Genomic DNA, 15,653 nt, shown 5'->3' on the forward strand with positions numbered 1-15,653 from the left:
TAACATTTAGGTGGGTGCCCGGTCCAAGGTCTCCCACATTACTGAGTCAAGGTTCATACAGGACTGGTTTATTTCAGAGCTTGACTTGGAGAGGATCCTTGCCCAGGCTCACTCATATGGATGTGGAATTGTGAATTGACAGTTTTCCCTCCTTTCATCACATTAAATATTTTGGCCTTCATTGTTTCTAATAAGTTAGGTGTTTTCATGCTGTGTTGAAGTTCTGTGACTGCTTTCAAGACTTTTTTTTGGATCTCTGGTTTTTAGCAGTTTGCCCAGTGTGGGTCTAAGCGTGGTTTTGTGTTTGTTTTCTTTGGGGTTGGTTAAAATTCGTGAATCTTTAATTTTGTGTGTTTCACCAAATTTGGAGAATGCTTGGTTATTGTTTAGATATTTTTATCTGCCATTATATCCTCTCCTTTCGAGACTCCAGTTACATGTATGTAATTAACCTTAGTATTATCCCATAAGTCACTTTGGTTGATTTAAAATTTTTTTGTTCTTTTTCATAGTTTCCCTCTGCTGAGCTTATTTATTAATTTATTCAGAGCAAATTTTTGGTCTTTACTTAAGGCATAGTTATAATAGCTTTTTTTTTCTTTTTGGGGCTGCACCCTTGGCACATGGAGGTTCCCAGGCTAGGGGTCTAATCGGAGCTATAGCTCCTGGCCTACACCACAGCCACAGCAATGCTAGATCCAAGCCATGTCTGCAATCTATTCCACAGCTCACGGTAACGCTGGATCCTTAACCCACTGAGCGAGGCAGGGATCGAACCCTCAACCTCATGGTTTCTAGTTGGATGTTTCTACTGTGCCATGACAGGAACTCCTAACATTGCTAGTTTCAACATCTGAGTTATTGCCTATGTTGGTCTCCATTGATTGTGCTTTAATAATACACAGTTTTGTTAGTTCACAGTTGACAGCAAGAATCCAACATTGCATTGAAAACTGTAACTATATAATACATTCACTCCATTGTCCCCTTGTCACTTTCAGCAGCAACCTTGTTAAAAACAATGAGTATTTTACATCATCTCTGTTGTTCTTTCAGGGCATCTTCTCTACATTCAGTGTCATCCAAGTCATTCCCAGATTTCTTAGTAGAAGAAAAAAAATCTGCTACTGATTATGTCAGAAAAGTTTGTTTCAAAGGAATTGAAAATTCCCAGGATCCAAAAGTTGTAAGGTAATAAACATTTTCTACCTTAAAGTGTTCTGTGGTGATTTTACATGCTGAAGTAGTCTTTAAAAATTATGAGGTAGATTTTTATACATTCTTTTACATTCAAAATTACGGTGTTTATTTTTTTTAAGATTTATTTTGGTATAATTGGCTCACAGTAAACTGTACATATCTGAAGTATACAGTTTGAAGTTTTGGCCTGTGGAAACCCTTATGAAACCATCATCACAGCTTTTCCAGTTGGTGGATGTAACCACCACTCTCATGCCCCTGTGTGGTCCTTCCTTCCCTATCCTGCTCCCCTGCAGTTACTCACTCATTTCTTCAGTACAGACTAGCTTATATATTCTACAGTTATAGACCTGTAAAGTCATTCAGCATGTACTTTGTTTTGGTTTGTTTGTTTCCTTTTTTGGCTGCCCCGTGGCATATGGAGTTCCCGGGCCAGAGATCAGAATCTGATCTGCAGTTGCTACAGCTGCAGCAACACAGGATCCTTAACCCACTGTGCCAGGCTCCAGATTGAACCTCCGTTCCAGTGCTGCAGAGAGGCTCTCGATCCCCACAGTGGAAACCCCTGTACTTTTTTTTTTAAATCTGTCTTTTACTTACCATACGTTTTAGGATTCATCCACATTGTTATGTGTATCAGTAGTTCATTCTATTTTATTACTCAGTAATATTTCATTGTATGGTTAAAAAATCATCTGTTTATTTGCATCTGTTAACCAACCTTTGGGTGTTTACAACTTTTAGCTATTTTTGATACTGGTTTTTAAAGTCCAGTGTATATTAAAAAGATGTTTCATATGCCTATATGAAACACAAACATATAAACCTAGTTTAAAGGTAGAATTTTAATAAAAGTATTTTCCCCACCATGATACATCCAAGTTCCCTCAATCAGTGTTCAAAAGAGAATATTTATGGGTATTAGGCTAGTGTTGGAAGAAAAAACTGTTTCAAGCTGGTTGACTAAATAGTGTTGTTGTTTTTTTTCCTATTTCTGCTAATGTGACATCTTTCCAAGATAGAATATACTCCCCAGAGTGTTTTAGACAAGACAAAAAATTAAAAATCAGTCGTGACCAGATTAATAACTTTTTCATAATGATAAATAATTTCAATCCCCCCCAAGCCCTTCATTAAAATCAAGTTTGATATCCAGTTATAATAAATAGGAAATATAAACTTCTTTTTTCAGATTCCACATGTAAGTGATAGCATTTGATGTTGATGTCTCATTGTCAGACTGACTTCGCTTAGCATGATAATTTCTAGGTCCATGCATGTTGCTACAAATGCCATTATTTTGTTCCTTTTAATGGCTGAGTAATATTCCATTATGTATAGGTACCACATCATCTTGATCCATGCCTCTCAGTGGACATTTAGGTTGTCTCCATGTCTTGGCTGTTGTATAGAGTGCTGCAATGAACACTGGAGTACATGCGAGTTTTCGAGTCATGGTTTTCTCTGGGTAGATGCCCAGGAGTGGGATTGCTGGATCAAATGGTAGATCTACTTTTAGTTTTCTGAGGAATCTCCATGCCATTTTCCACAGTGGTTGCACCAATTTACATTCCCACCAACAGTGTAATAAGGTTCCTTTTTCTCCACACCCTCTTCAGCACTTATTGTTTGTAGACTTTATGATGACGGCCATTCTGGCTGGTGTAAGGTGGTACCTTATAGCAGTTTTGATGTGCATTTCTCTAATGATGAGTGATGTTGAACATCTTTTCATGTGTTTTTTGGCCATCCATATGTCTTTGGAGAATTGTCCATTTAGATCTTCTGCCCATTTTTTGATGGGGTTGTTTGTTTTTTCGGTATTGAGCTGTAGGAGGTGTTTATACATTTTGGAGATTAATCCATTGTCAGTCGCTTCATTTGCAAAGATTTTCTCCCATTCTGTGGGTTGTCTTTTTGTTTTGTTTAGGGTTTCCTTTGCTGTACAGAAACTTTTAAGTTTAATTTGTTTTAACTGTCATTATTCTAAGAGGTGGATCTGAGAAGATGTTGCTGTGGTTGGTTTATTTCGCAGTGTTTGGCCTATGTTTTCCTTTAAGAGTTTTATAGTGTCTGGTCTTATATCTAGGTCTTTAATCCATTTTGAGTTTATTTTCGTGTATGGTCTTAGGGAGTGTTCTTTTCCTGTGGCTGTCCAATTTTCCCAGCACCACTTATTGAACAGGCTGTTTTTTCTCCATTGTCATAGATGAGTTGACTGTAGGTGTGTGGGTTTAATTCTGGGCTTTCTATCCTGTCCAATTGATCTATATTTAGGAAATATAAACTTCTGATTGAAGTGAGGAAGGGGATGGGAATCATTAGTTAACCTTGCCTTACCTGCCCTGAAGCAGCTCAGGAACTGTCGGTCTTCTAAAAGCCTTGGAAACTGCTATTTAGGTGAACTGTTTTAAACATAATTTTAGCGTTGATAACGTGACCTGCTTTCTTATTATATACAGGTACATTTGCAGCTAAAGTTCTTGAGCTGTTTACTTCTAGTACAGAAAAGCAGAGATTAGGAAGGACCTGAAGGAGTCATCTGGTCTGTCCAACTTTTTAAATAGCTTTGGCAGTGGATTGCTATTTTAAAATTAAAATGTTGGAGTTCCCATCGTGGCGCAGCAGAAACGAATCCGACTAGGAACCATGAGGTTGCGGGTTCGATCCCTGGCCTTGCTCAGTGGGTTAAGGATCCGGCGTTGCTATGAGCTGTGGTGTAGGTTGCAAATGTGGCTCGGATCTGGCATTGCTGTGGCTCTGGCACAGGCTGGTGGCTTCAGCTTCGATTGGATCCCTAGCTTGGGAACCTCCACATACTGTGGATGTGGCCCTAGAAAAAGACAAAAATAAATAAATAAAATAAAATTAAAATCTTAAATGGAACCCCAACACATTCTTATGATAATGTAATAATATTAAGGCTGTTTTCATAAGTCTTATAAATACAAATTGGGTGCAATGTAAGACATTTATTAACTGCTCTGGATCAGACATTACCATAGGTATTTGAGTTACAGTGGTGAAAAATATTAACACAGCTCCTGCTCACATAGAACATGCAGCCTGAAAGAACAACCTTAAACAAATGATTACTTAAAACTGTATAAAGCATTATGAGGAGGAAGTTTATCAGCCTCAGCATTCAATTTATTTCTCATTTTGTTTTGTCCAGTATTAAGAAAATCCTAGTTGAAATAAATGTCATTATAAATGATTTTAAAAAAAATCAACCCCTCTTAGCATTCCATGTCCAAACTACATTTGAGTGCTACTTGTATATACGCACACACTTATGCATGTATATTTTATATATATTTCATAAATGTGTTTATTATATAATTATAATTTTAATTTTTTTTTAGGGCCACCCTCATGGCATATGGAGGTTCCCAGGCTAGAGGTCGAATCAAAGCTGCAGCATCCAGCCTACACCACAGCCACAGCAACGCCAGATCAGAGCCACGTCTGCAGCCTACACTGCAACTCATGGCAATGCTGGATATTTAACCCGTCGAGTGAGACCAGGGATCGAACCCCCAACATCATGGATACTATAGATGGGTTTGTTATCGCTGAGCCCAATGAGAACCCCCTAATTATAATTTTTAAATGTTCTAAAATAGTCATTATGTATACATATTTCATGAGGTTTTTCTATTCAAATTTTCAGTTGGAAAAAAAAATTTAATTGGTTATTGGTCATCCTCCGTAATGAACCTACATCTGTGATAATATTTTTTCTTTTGTCTTTTTGCCATTTCTTGGGCTGCTCCCATGGCATATGGAGGTTCCCAGGCTAGGGGTTCAACTGGAGCTGTAGCTACCGGCCTACACCAGAGCCACTGCAACGTGGGATCAGAGCCATCACTGCAAACTACACCACAGCTTTCAGCAGCACTGGATCCTTAACCCACTGAGCAATGCCAGGGATCGAACCCTCAACCACATGGTTCCTAGTCGGATTCATTAGCCTCCGAGCCACGACGGGAATTCCTGTGATAATATTTTTTTAAAAATTTAATAGACTTTTTAATCGAAAAATAAACATACCATTGTTTTTGTGAGTTATAAGTGCTATCCCATAGGCATGCTTATAGAAAGACATGTAACTTCTTTATTTTCCTACTTCAAATACACAGAAACCCACCTCTGTTTGTCTTCATCTCATCCTCCTTTCTTGTTTTGCAATAGAAGAGTTATCCTTCCCATCTAACACTAGGAATTAGACCTATAGTTATATCTTAACCGCTTTTCACTTCTGAAGGCTTAAACTATTTATTATCCCTCTCTCATAGATGTTCAACCTTTTCCTTTTAAGTAGATTCTTCCCATCTGGTTTTGAATATCCTCAAATCACTAGCATGTAGAATGGGTGGGGTATTGAATCCCTCACTTAGCCCCCACACTTTCTTCTAGCAGTTGTCCTATTATTACCAATTCCCTGCTTCCTTCACAGCCAGATTTCTCAAAAGAGCTGTCAGCACCCTCACTTCTTAATCCATTCTGGCTTCTAGTCCCATTACTAAACTGAAGCTGTCTGGGTTAAGTTCAGCAGTGACCTCCATATTGCCAACACCATGGACTTTTTATATGACTCATCGTACTTGCAGTTCACTAGTAGGTCATCTTTCATTTCACTTACATTTTTGCTTTTTAGGGCCGCACCCATAGCATGTAAAAGTTCCCAGATTAGGGGTCTAATTGGAGCAGCAGCTGCTGGCCTATGCCCCAGCAGTGTAGGATCTGAGCCATGTCTCTGACCTACACCATAGCTCACAGCAATCCCGGATCCTTAACCCACTGAGCCAGGCCAGGGATTGAATGTGTGTCTTCATGAATGCTAGTCATATTCATTTCCGCTGAGCTATGATGGGAACTCCCTCACTTATATTGTTTCTATGATATTTCATGAGCTTCTATGTTTAGTTATCAGCTCTACACTAAAGAGTTGAATTGCCTGTCCACATCTAAGGCAGATTTGACTCTCCCTCTGCCTTCTTGATATCTCCATCTTATTCGGATGTTTCCTTCAGAGATAGTGATGTTGGCAATTCGGATGTGCCAAAGAGGAGCCATAAATTGCTTCCTTTAAGTGAGAAAATGGAGAGTTCTCGATCTGATAAGGTGAGAAAAAAAATTGTATGTTGTTGAGGTTGCTAAGGAGTTTGGCATAAATGACTCTTCATCTATAAAATTATGAAGGAGAAATTCATAATAGTTTTGCTATTGCACATCAGATCAAACTTTTTTGTATGTGCAAAAGCCAAAGTGCATGCATGATTAGTTCTTAGTTAAGGTGGAAAAGACATTAAGTTTGTATAAGATGTTTTGAAAGACCACATTCACCTAACTTTCATTACAATATATTGTTATAACTATTCTGTTTTATCATTGTGGTAACTTTCTTACTGTGCCTAATTTAATTTATAAGTTAAACTTTATCATAGATATGTATGTATATATAGGGGAAAAACAGTATATATAGGGTTCAGTACTCTGCAGTTTCTGGCATTCACTAGGCTACCTGGAATGTACTCCCCATGGAATGTCTGTATATTCAGCTGTATGTTCAGTGATTAGAATGTTACCTAGCAGGTGGTGGGTGCTCAGTGAGCATCTGGTGAACGAGAGGATGAATAAATGAAACAGAATTGTAGCTCTCTTTCCAGTAACTTGTTTTTAATGTAGTGGTTATATGCCATAGATGTATGTATTTTAAGATATGAATGGTTCAGTTGGTTTTAATATTTTAACATTTTAAAATTTTACATTATTTTTAAAAATTTAATTTCTTTGGATAAATATGTCTTCTGTGGAACTTTTAAAATATTGTGGATTTGTGGTTTCATAGTTGATCACTAGAGTGTGCTATAACATCAGGGCTCTTAATTGTGAAAAGGGTGCTGTTACACTGCTTTGGAAATTTTAGCTAAAGGAGCATATGATGGATCATGCTCTCTCCATAGTTTGGGTGTTTGGTAAGTGGAAGTTAATGTTTTAAATAGTTATGTGTTGTCATCTGATCACTGAGAAAGAAAACTGCTTGGATTTCATTTTAATTTAGTCATAGGAAATATGTAATCATAAGAGCTTTTTTAAAAGGAAGTAATAAAATATAACAGATAAAGTAAAATATTTATTAATTCACCAAATTATGTGACATTTGGTATATGTATGGTATTCTGCTGGCTTCTCTTGGGTATACATAATACACAGGCCCAGCCTTAAATGTATTTGAAGTCTAGGTGGTGTGTCTACATATGCACACATGGAAGTTCATTGACAGAAGAATAAAATTACAGTTTAACAGTGTTAAAGAAGTCACAAAGCAGTGTATGACTAAGTGCTATATGAGAGGTTCAGAGAAGGAAAAATGACCATGGGCTTGTACTCATTGAGGAGTACAAGCTGGAGTATTATAAACTCTTTCCCTATCCTGTTCCAAATATTTAATCATTATATTTATGGCCATATGAACAGTATTAGAAAAATACTGATCCATTTCATTGCTACAAGCTTTTGAACATAGGATGAGATCATTAAAAGCAGAGAGGAGAACAAATGGAGAAATAGTGGGAATTAAAGCAGGAAGATAGGAATGCTTATTATTCTTTAGGGAATCAGGATAGCAGGGAGAGAGGAAATTCCTCTCAGGAAATTCCACAAATAACACATTTTTGTTTTAATTGTAGAAAATGTGATTTTTTCCCCCCTCTAATATTAGGGATATCCAAGAATGGCAATGTTACTTACTGATGTGAAAAGAGAAATTTATGCAGTTTCTGTTTGTTTATTGTTACTCCTGTTCTTTTCCATTTTAATGTGTTTTCTTTCATTTTCCTTTCACTGAAATACCCCCTTATGTAATTCTGGGCAGAAAATGTGAACTTGTGTTTCTAATTAGTAAGAAAAACTATGTGTGAGACAAAATCATATCAGCTCCCATTTTTTATAAAAACCTTTGTAATTGGGATAATGCGTAGTTCTTTTTAAAAATGTCAATTGTATAAGCAAGAAGTAATTTAGTTGTTCTCTTAAAGTCTAAATTTGGCAAGATTAATGTTCCTCACTTTGAACAAAAGTCTTTGAAAGATTTTAGCCAGCCATTTTATGTTGTTTCTTAGAAGGCTAAATTTTATACAGATTATCTATTGGGATGTCTTTTTCTATGTTGCAAATACCTAAAGCTTCATAATGTTATTACTTTTTATCTGAAAGCTTAGACATTTTATATTTAATCATAGCTCTGTTTTAACTGGTTTGCTTCATTCTAAGATGAAATTTTGATAGATTTCAAGTTGTTTGAGTATAATTGATGATTTTCTCCATTGAAAGTCATTTATAGAATTGTAGCGTTATAATCTTATGAAACAGATTTGAGTTTTAGTCTGATGTTTACCAGTAGCCTTCTGTGAACCTTTCTGAATTGAGAACAGTAATGCCTACCATATAGGTTTATTACAAAGGTTCATGTCATATAATTTATATGAAAGTACTCTGTAAACTATAAAATGTTACATAAAGTTTTTTACCTAAGCTCTGATTGCTTAACTTTAACAGAACCTATGTAGGATATTATAGTCCTTATATTTAATTCTGTTAACCAATGACATATTTTTAAAGATGGGGCTTGTAGTTACTGCTTCTTACTTAACAAATAATTGGTTTTACATTATTTTCACATTTCTTTGAAAGTGCAAAACACAAGCTGATCCCTAAGCCCCAAGGATGATTTTTGAGCACCAGTTAAGTTATGTTTTCATTACTCTGTGTTATACTTTATTGTCCTAAAATGCCTCTAGTCTCCAGTCTTAATTGACTTAAGAATTTTTCAAGGAACTTAACCAAGGGGATTTTGCATTTAGTCTGTCTAAGGTAATTATCAGAATGTAGCATATTTCCATTTAGTTTACAGTCATTCTAGTTTAGATTTTCATCATCTCATAACAAGTTTAACCCAACAACCTTCTAGTTCATCTCCTTGGCTTTATTTTTCTTCTGGTCAGAAGTTTTCTTTTACTTCATCCTGGAGACTTCTTTTTTGGATATCAATGGTCAGGTATCCAGTAAGTTTCAAGTCATAGAACTTCATTAAAACTAAGAGCCTGTTACTACCTATTTTCATTTCAGTTTGTATTTCAGTACCTACATCTAGAATAAACAAGTTATCAGTAATTCAAAACAATAAGGAACTTCAAAAAAAAAAAAAAAAGACCTCTGCTTTTATTCCATCCCATGCTTAAAATCCTTTGGCTTTCTGCTTCAGTTATGTATTTTCTAGTTTTTTACAAACAACTATATATTCCGGGTGTTCTGCTGGACATTGAGATACAAAGATGAAAGAAAAGTCCTGTACCTTGAGAGACTAGTCTAGCAGTTAAGACACAGATGTGTAAACAGTACAAATACCACGTGTGAAGGTCTAAAGCAGTAATTGACATGGTCTGAGAGCAGAGAGGAGGTGATGTTTGGGAGGCAGCTGTGTTCACCACTGTGCCACCAGTGCACACAAGACAAGGTGATATTTGAGCCAGTTCTTGAAGAATGAGAAGACGTTTGTGATGGACTGTAGTCTATAGACTGCAGGGGAGAGGAGAAATAAAGGTAGCTTTGTAAGAAAGGTACTCTGTACTCTGAGTGAAAAGGCCTGGATTTGTCCTCAGAAAAGAAAATCATGGACTTGGAGAAGAGACTTGTGGCTGCCTGATGGGAGGGGGAGGGAGTGGGAGGGATGGGGAGCTTGGGCTTATCAGGACACAACTTAGAATAGATATACAAGGAGATCCTGCTGAATAGCATTGAGAACTTTGTCTAGATACTCATGTTGCAACAGAAGAAAGGGTGGGGGAAAAAATGTAACTGTAATGTATACATGTAAGGATAACCTGACCCCCTTGCTGTACAGTGGGAATATAAAAAAAATTATTTAAAAAATTAAAAAAAAAAAAAAGAAAAGGCCTTGATTTGAGTTCTGTCTTTAGCATTTACTCACTTTGCAAATCAGGCAAATTATCTAATCTTCTTTGAATATTAGTTTCCTGATCAGTGTAATAGAAATAATATATGCTTTCTTCACAGAGTACTACAAAAATTAATTGGGATAATGTATGTGAAAACACAGTAAATTTGTTTACACATATATACATCAGGTTTAAATATTTTAGTTCTTAGTGCTTTTTTTTTTGGCTTTTTAGGGCCGCACCCATGGCATATGGAGGTTCCCAGGCTAGGGGTCGAATCAGAGCTGCAGCTGCCAGCCTATACCACAGCAACATGTGGGATCCAAGCCACATCTGCATCCTACACCACGCTCATGGCAACGCTGCCTCCCCAACCCACTGAGCAAGGGCAGGGATCCAACCCACATCCTCATGGATAGTAGTTGGATTTGTTTCTGCTGTGCCACAACAGGAATGTCTAGTTCTTAGTGCATTTTGTACATTTTAACTTTATTTCCCTTTTTAATATCTTCCATACTTTTAATCAAATCATTCTGTTTATTGAAGCCAACAAAATCTTTAACCATCCATGTATTTGTATGACCAAAGCCCTGTCTCAGTGCCACTCTCCTCAGCTTTCATGCCGTTTCCTCAGTGAAGCCAACCCTCTCCCATGATACATTAATTTGTCCAAGTCCTGAGTACCTGGCATATTGTTGGTATAAATGTTGTTCATGTACTCTTGGTACATGTTGGTATACTCTCAAATTATTCCTATACGCTCATGCTGCTTTATCATTGCTTAAATACCTTTTAAAAAACTCAATAAGAGTTTTTTGAGTGGAGGGGACTGAGTTTTAAACAGCCTGATTTTCAGTACCATAATACTGATAGAGGAGTTCCTGTTGTGGCTCAGCAGTTAACGAACCCGACTAGCATCCATGAGGATGGGGGTTTGATTCCTGGCCTCTCTCAGTGGGTTAAGGATCCTGCGCCGCCATGAGCTGTGGTGTAGGTCACAGACAGCTCGGATCCCAGGTTGCTGTGGCTGTGGTGTAGGCGGCTACAGCTCTGATTGGACCCCTAGCCTGGGAATATCCATAAGCCGTGGGTGCAGCCCTAAAAAGACCAAAAACAACAACAACAAAAACTGATACATAGCCAGTAAATGTGCATAAATGAGTCAAGAAATCAATATTTTAGGCCCTATTTCTTCACCTTCTGTTTGACTTTTCTGTTGTGAAACCCAGCTAGACCTAAATTTGCTTATTGCTGAAAGAGGGCATTGGATTAATCTAAGTAATTTCTGGCTATCTTTCTAAGGCTAAAATTCCACAGTTAGGCTACTCTCTATAGTTCCTTTGTTAATTTTTTTCTTTACAGGAATGCTTCTTCCCCAATCCTGTAAACCCTTTTATTGTCTTTGCCATGAGATCTTCTTAATGACCAAATCTTTTTTATTTTTGTAGTCCATACTGTCAGTAGAACTTTGTTAGATACGTTTAAGTTCATTTCTGTTGTATTATGTCATTTTATATGTTGTTTCCTCATCTTTTTGTGAGTTCCTAGAAGGCATATTATGCCTTAAATTTCTGTCCTATCTGTAATCCCTACAGTTTCAAAGTCTCTACTATATTTTTATTGTTCACAAAATTTAGACTATGTATTAGTTATACAGTTCAGCTGCTATTTATCTGGTTTCTATATATTTTGAGACCTAGTACTAATTTGTCACTTTTATTTATAAAATGTTAATGTAAAACATTCTTTACAGACTTGTCTATTTCCTTTGTATGATTGATTACAATAAATGGCTATGTATGACAATTATTAGAAAAAATAGTCTATTTCTTCTAAGATCTTCCCCTGTGGTATTTTATACACAAGATTTTATAACTACCTCTTGACTTTTTTGTTGTTATTTAATGATGTTAAAGATAAGTCTGACTATGTATATTAGTTAATCTGCTGAACCAGGGCCTTGCAGTACCTCCTTGACACTTCTATTAATGAGTGATTTTACTAGTGTTACTAGAAGCTTTAATCTCCACTTTTGGCATGTTTTGCAGATGCTCTACTCATGGTTCCCCAGGACCAGAAGGCAACCGTTTTTCAGATGTACCACTTCTAGACAGTCCCAAGTAAGGTTAATTGATTAGCTTTGGGACCTCAAAGCTAAACTGACACTTAGCCCTGAGAGAGAATGTTAAGAAACTGGGACTAGTATGATACTGAATAGAATGTATTGGAATACTCCCTGCTCCACAGTTTGAATTACCTTTCTGTTTAGTTATATTGCTTTGCTCCATTCTACTTTTTGATATTTCCAAAGTTTTCTCTATAGCTCTGATCCAAATAAAATACTAATTCTCCTTCTGTTTCTCACCTTGTCATTCTATAAGTGAAATGCAAAAGTTTCTAGGTCCCTTTATGTTGTAGGTCACTAAGGAAAAAATGTAACATGAAGAGTATTTCGGGGAGATTTTTGTGTGTAAAATGTGCAAGATGAATGAAAATTCATTTTTACTATTTCAGTCCCTGGCTCTCTTCTTCAGTGACTGCTCCTTCCACAGCAGCCCCAGTCACTTTCGCATCTATTGTGGAAGAAGAGCTACAGCAGGAAGCAGCCCTTATCAGAAGTCGAGAAAAACCTTTGGCTTTGATTCAGGTAAATAACATGCTTGTTTGGGTTTATTTTGGGTAGGAACTATACTACATTTCATCCTGAGGTCCTAAAATCCTGGGAATTCTAGTGTTTTAAGCACTAGCTTCTTTGGCTCCTTGCTTGGTGCTCTGCAGTTAACACTACACTTCTTCACCACAACCTGGTATCAGTAGTTTGGCTTCACTGTGTGTGGGTGAGTGGACCTAAGTCTTGGATTGATAATGATAGTTCTTGCTGTTTTTCTTTTTCACTGGACTTTTAACTGGGCCAACAGCTTACCCTAGTCCTTGACTCAGCCCTGCTTGGTAGGCAGGACTGGTGGGGGAACAGAGGAGGATGGTCTGGAGTGGAATGTGTGGCACCTTTCTGGGGGTAGTGACATTTAAGCAAAAACAGCAGAAAAGGAAGAAATTAACCCCATGGAAATTAGGGGAATGGGGAGTTACCTGCTGGTCTATGGTTAAGACTCGGCACTTTCACCGCTGTGGCCTGGGTTCAGTCCTGGTCTGGGAATTAAGATGCTGCATGTGTGCTGTGGCCAAAAAAAAGAAAAAGAAAGAAGGAAAATTGTTGTTTTCTTTGCAGAGGTGCATATATTTATCACATTTAACATGTAAATGCAGTACAAGAGTAAACTGGAGCATCAGCAAGTATTAACTGAATTGTAATTCAGGATAACTAATTTAGAACTGATAAATTGTGCTAGAACTAGTTTTGTTTTGTTTTGTTTTCCCACTGGTGATGCTTTTGACTCTTTTAGTTGTTGAAAGTGACCCACAGAGAACTTGGCATTGTCTAGTTCTTGGGTTCAGTAAGAGCTCTAAGGTTGTAAGCCACAGACACACACTCAGGCTAACTTAAGGAAAAGAGAATTTATTTGAGAGATACTAAGATTCCACTGACATAGCTGAAAACCAGAGAGCTGGGTTTAGGAAGCAAATAACACTCTTAGTTGCCCTAAAGAGCTTAAAGAATTAGATGACTGGTACAATAACAAAAAATATCTCACAGAAAGAGCTATTGGATTGAATGGATTCCAACAGCTGTCTTCACTTTCTTTTTCCTTCTGCTCCAGATTAAAATAAAGGGCAGGTGGCTATCTGATTAATCTATTTAGGCCTCAACTCTCCAAGTGCTGAGGGGATAGTAGGATATGTAATTCTGCTGTATTGTATGCCTAGAAAGTGGTAGTTCCACAAGAGGAAATTGGAAGGCTGATAGAATCCTGCTTAATTTGTTATTGAAAGAGTAAAGCAAATTTTCTTTTTTTCCCCCTTCCTCCTTTCAGATTGAGGAGCGTGCGATTCAAGATTTATTGGTTTTCTATGAGGCATTTGGCAACCCTGATGAGTTTGTCATTGTTGAAAGGACACCACAGGGACCACTGGCAGTACCTATGTGGAATAAGCACGGATGCTAGTTCACCATGGACTTGAGATACATTTTTCATAAATTGTGATTGTTATAAATAAATGCTGTGGCAGAAGATTGGTAACAGCATTCTAGATAGAATAAGAAAGGGTCTAATTTCTTTACTGCATTTTGAGCATATAATGTTTATATGATTAAAAAGAAATTCCTCAGAATTGTGATTTTAGTAACTATGTAAAGATGTGTGAGAGGAAAAACTTAGTAGATTAAGTTTAAATAGAACTATTTATTCTGAATAGTCTTAAAAGGAAAACATGAGTGATTGAAGTATAAAATTTAAGAGTGATACATTAAAGATAATTTCATTTGAGAATTTGGGATAAGTAATTTAGAAGATTTTTGCCAAATAGCTGTCTTTTTTTAGTGTGATACCGATGAACTTAAATTAGGAGCATCAGCCATTACTTCTGATTCATTAATGGTCAAAATTTTGTGTTTCCTGCAGTAGTTATGTCTCCATTCATGTGTCTTTTGATCAGGCATTGGGTGTTCTGGGTATTTAAAACCTGAACTGCTTGAATGTCATATTATTTCAGCTTGAACAGCGCATTCTCCATTTTGCATTGAACTGTAGAATGTGGTAGAAAGAAAGGAAGAGTCTAAGATAATAGTTCCTTTGTGAGATTTGGAGTTACTGTGGGGTTTGTTATTGGTTGGGATGAGGAGACCTTTTAGAAAACTTTAACACTTGGAAAAATTCTTTCACAATTAGGCTTTTATAATAAATACTTCATTATACATCCAAGAACTGAAAAATCTGCAAGAATTTTGGTTTATAGTTACCTTTACAATGTTACATAATCAAATTCTTTGAGCCTGGGTTATAGGAATAGACATTATTTTCTTTACAGTATGCTGTTTGGGTTGTTTTTGAATGTTTAAAGATTTTAAAACAAATGTTAAATTTGTGCTCCTAGACAATTTGGGAAGGCTAATTTTTCTGGGACATAATAAGCCTAGGGGAAAGGGGCAAATTACTGCTATAATTAGGTTGATAAAAATAGGGCTGAAATTAACCCAACAGGAGGTTTAGCTCCACCCAGAGCAGCAGACTTGTAAGCAAATGTGCAATAAAAACTAATGTTGATCACTTCACTGGTAATGTGTTTGCTATCTTAAACTATACTGATATATATTATAGGAGGAATTCCTAATGATTCTGTCATATATTGTAGCCTGTATTTTATTGAACTTGATGCTCTATCCATTCAGATGCCTAAAAAAGGGCAGTTTTCCTAAAATCCACCTGTGAAAAGTTTTATATTATGTATGTTTGAGTAAATTGCAAACAATGAATTTTATGTTTTATTGATATTGCTCTAAAGAGATCTTCTATTTCACTTGAAACTTTGATTCTTCTATGCATATTGGCATCTTTAATATTCAGAGATGCTATAAAGTGATGATTTTCATGG

At 36.6% G+C, this 15,653-nt stretch overlaps 1 protein-coding gene across 3 annotated transcripts in view; it reads left to right on the plus strand.

Moving 5' to 3' along the window:
- Window positions 1-15,333, plus strand: part of IBTK (inhibitor of Bruton tyrosine kinase) — a 98,801-nt gene extending 83,468 nt beyond the window's left edge. For all 3 annotated transcript variants that reach the window (XM_005659413.4, XM_001924870.7, XM_084964275.1), the window contains 4 exons: window positions 1,057-1,191; window positions 12,212-12,283; window positions 12,678-12,810; window positions 14,096-15,333. In XM_005659413.4, coding sequence (XP_005659470.1) covers window positions 1,057-1,191; window positions 12,212-12,283; window positions 12,678-12,810; window positions 14,096-14,227 — 472 coding nt within the window. In that variant the 3' untranslated portion in view covers window positions 14,228-15,333. The remainder of the gene's footprint in view (window positions 1-1,056; window positions 1,192-12,211; window positions 12,284-12,677; window positions 12,811-14,095) is intronic.
- Window positions 15,334-15,653: the final 320 nt, after the last annotated feature.

Source organism: Sus scrofa, chromosome 1 (assembly GCF_054392235.1).
Source record: "Sus scrofa isolate SSC_HxYL_T2T_F1_AM1 chromosome 1, Sscrofa_HxYL_maternal_Yorkshire_Landrace_v2.0, whole genome shotgun sequence".
Classification (NCBI taxonomy): domain Eukaryota; kingdom Metazoa; phylum Chordata; class Mammalia; order Artiodactyla; family Suidae; genus Sus; species Sus scrofa.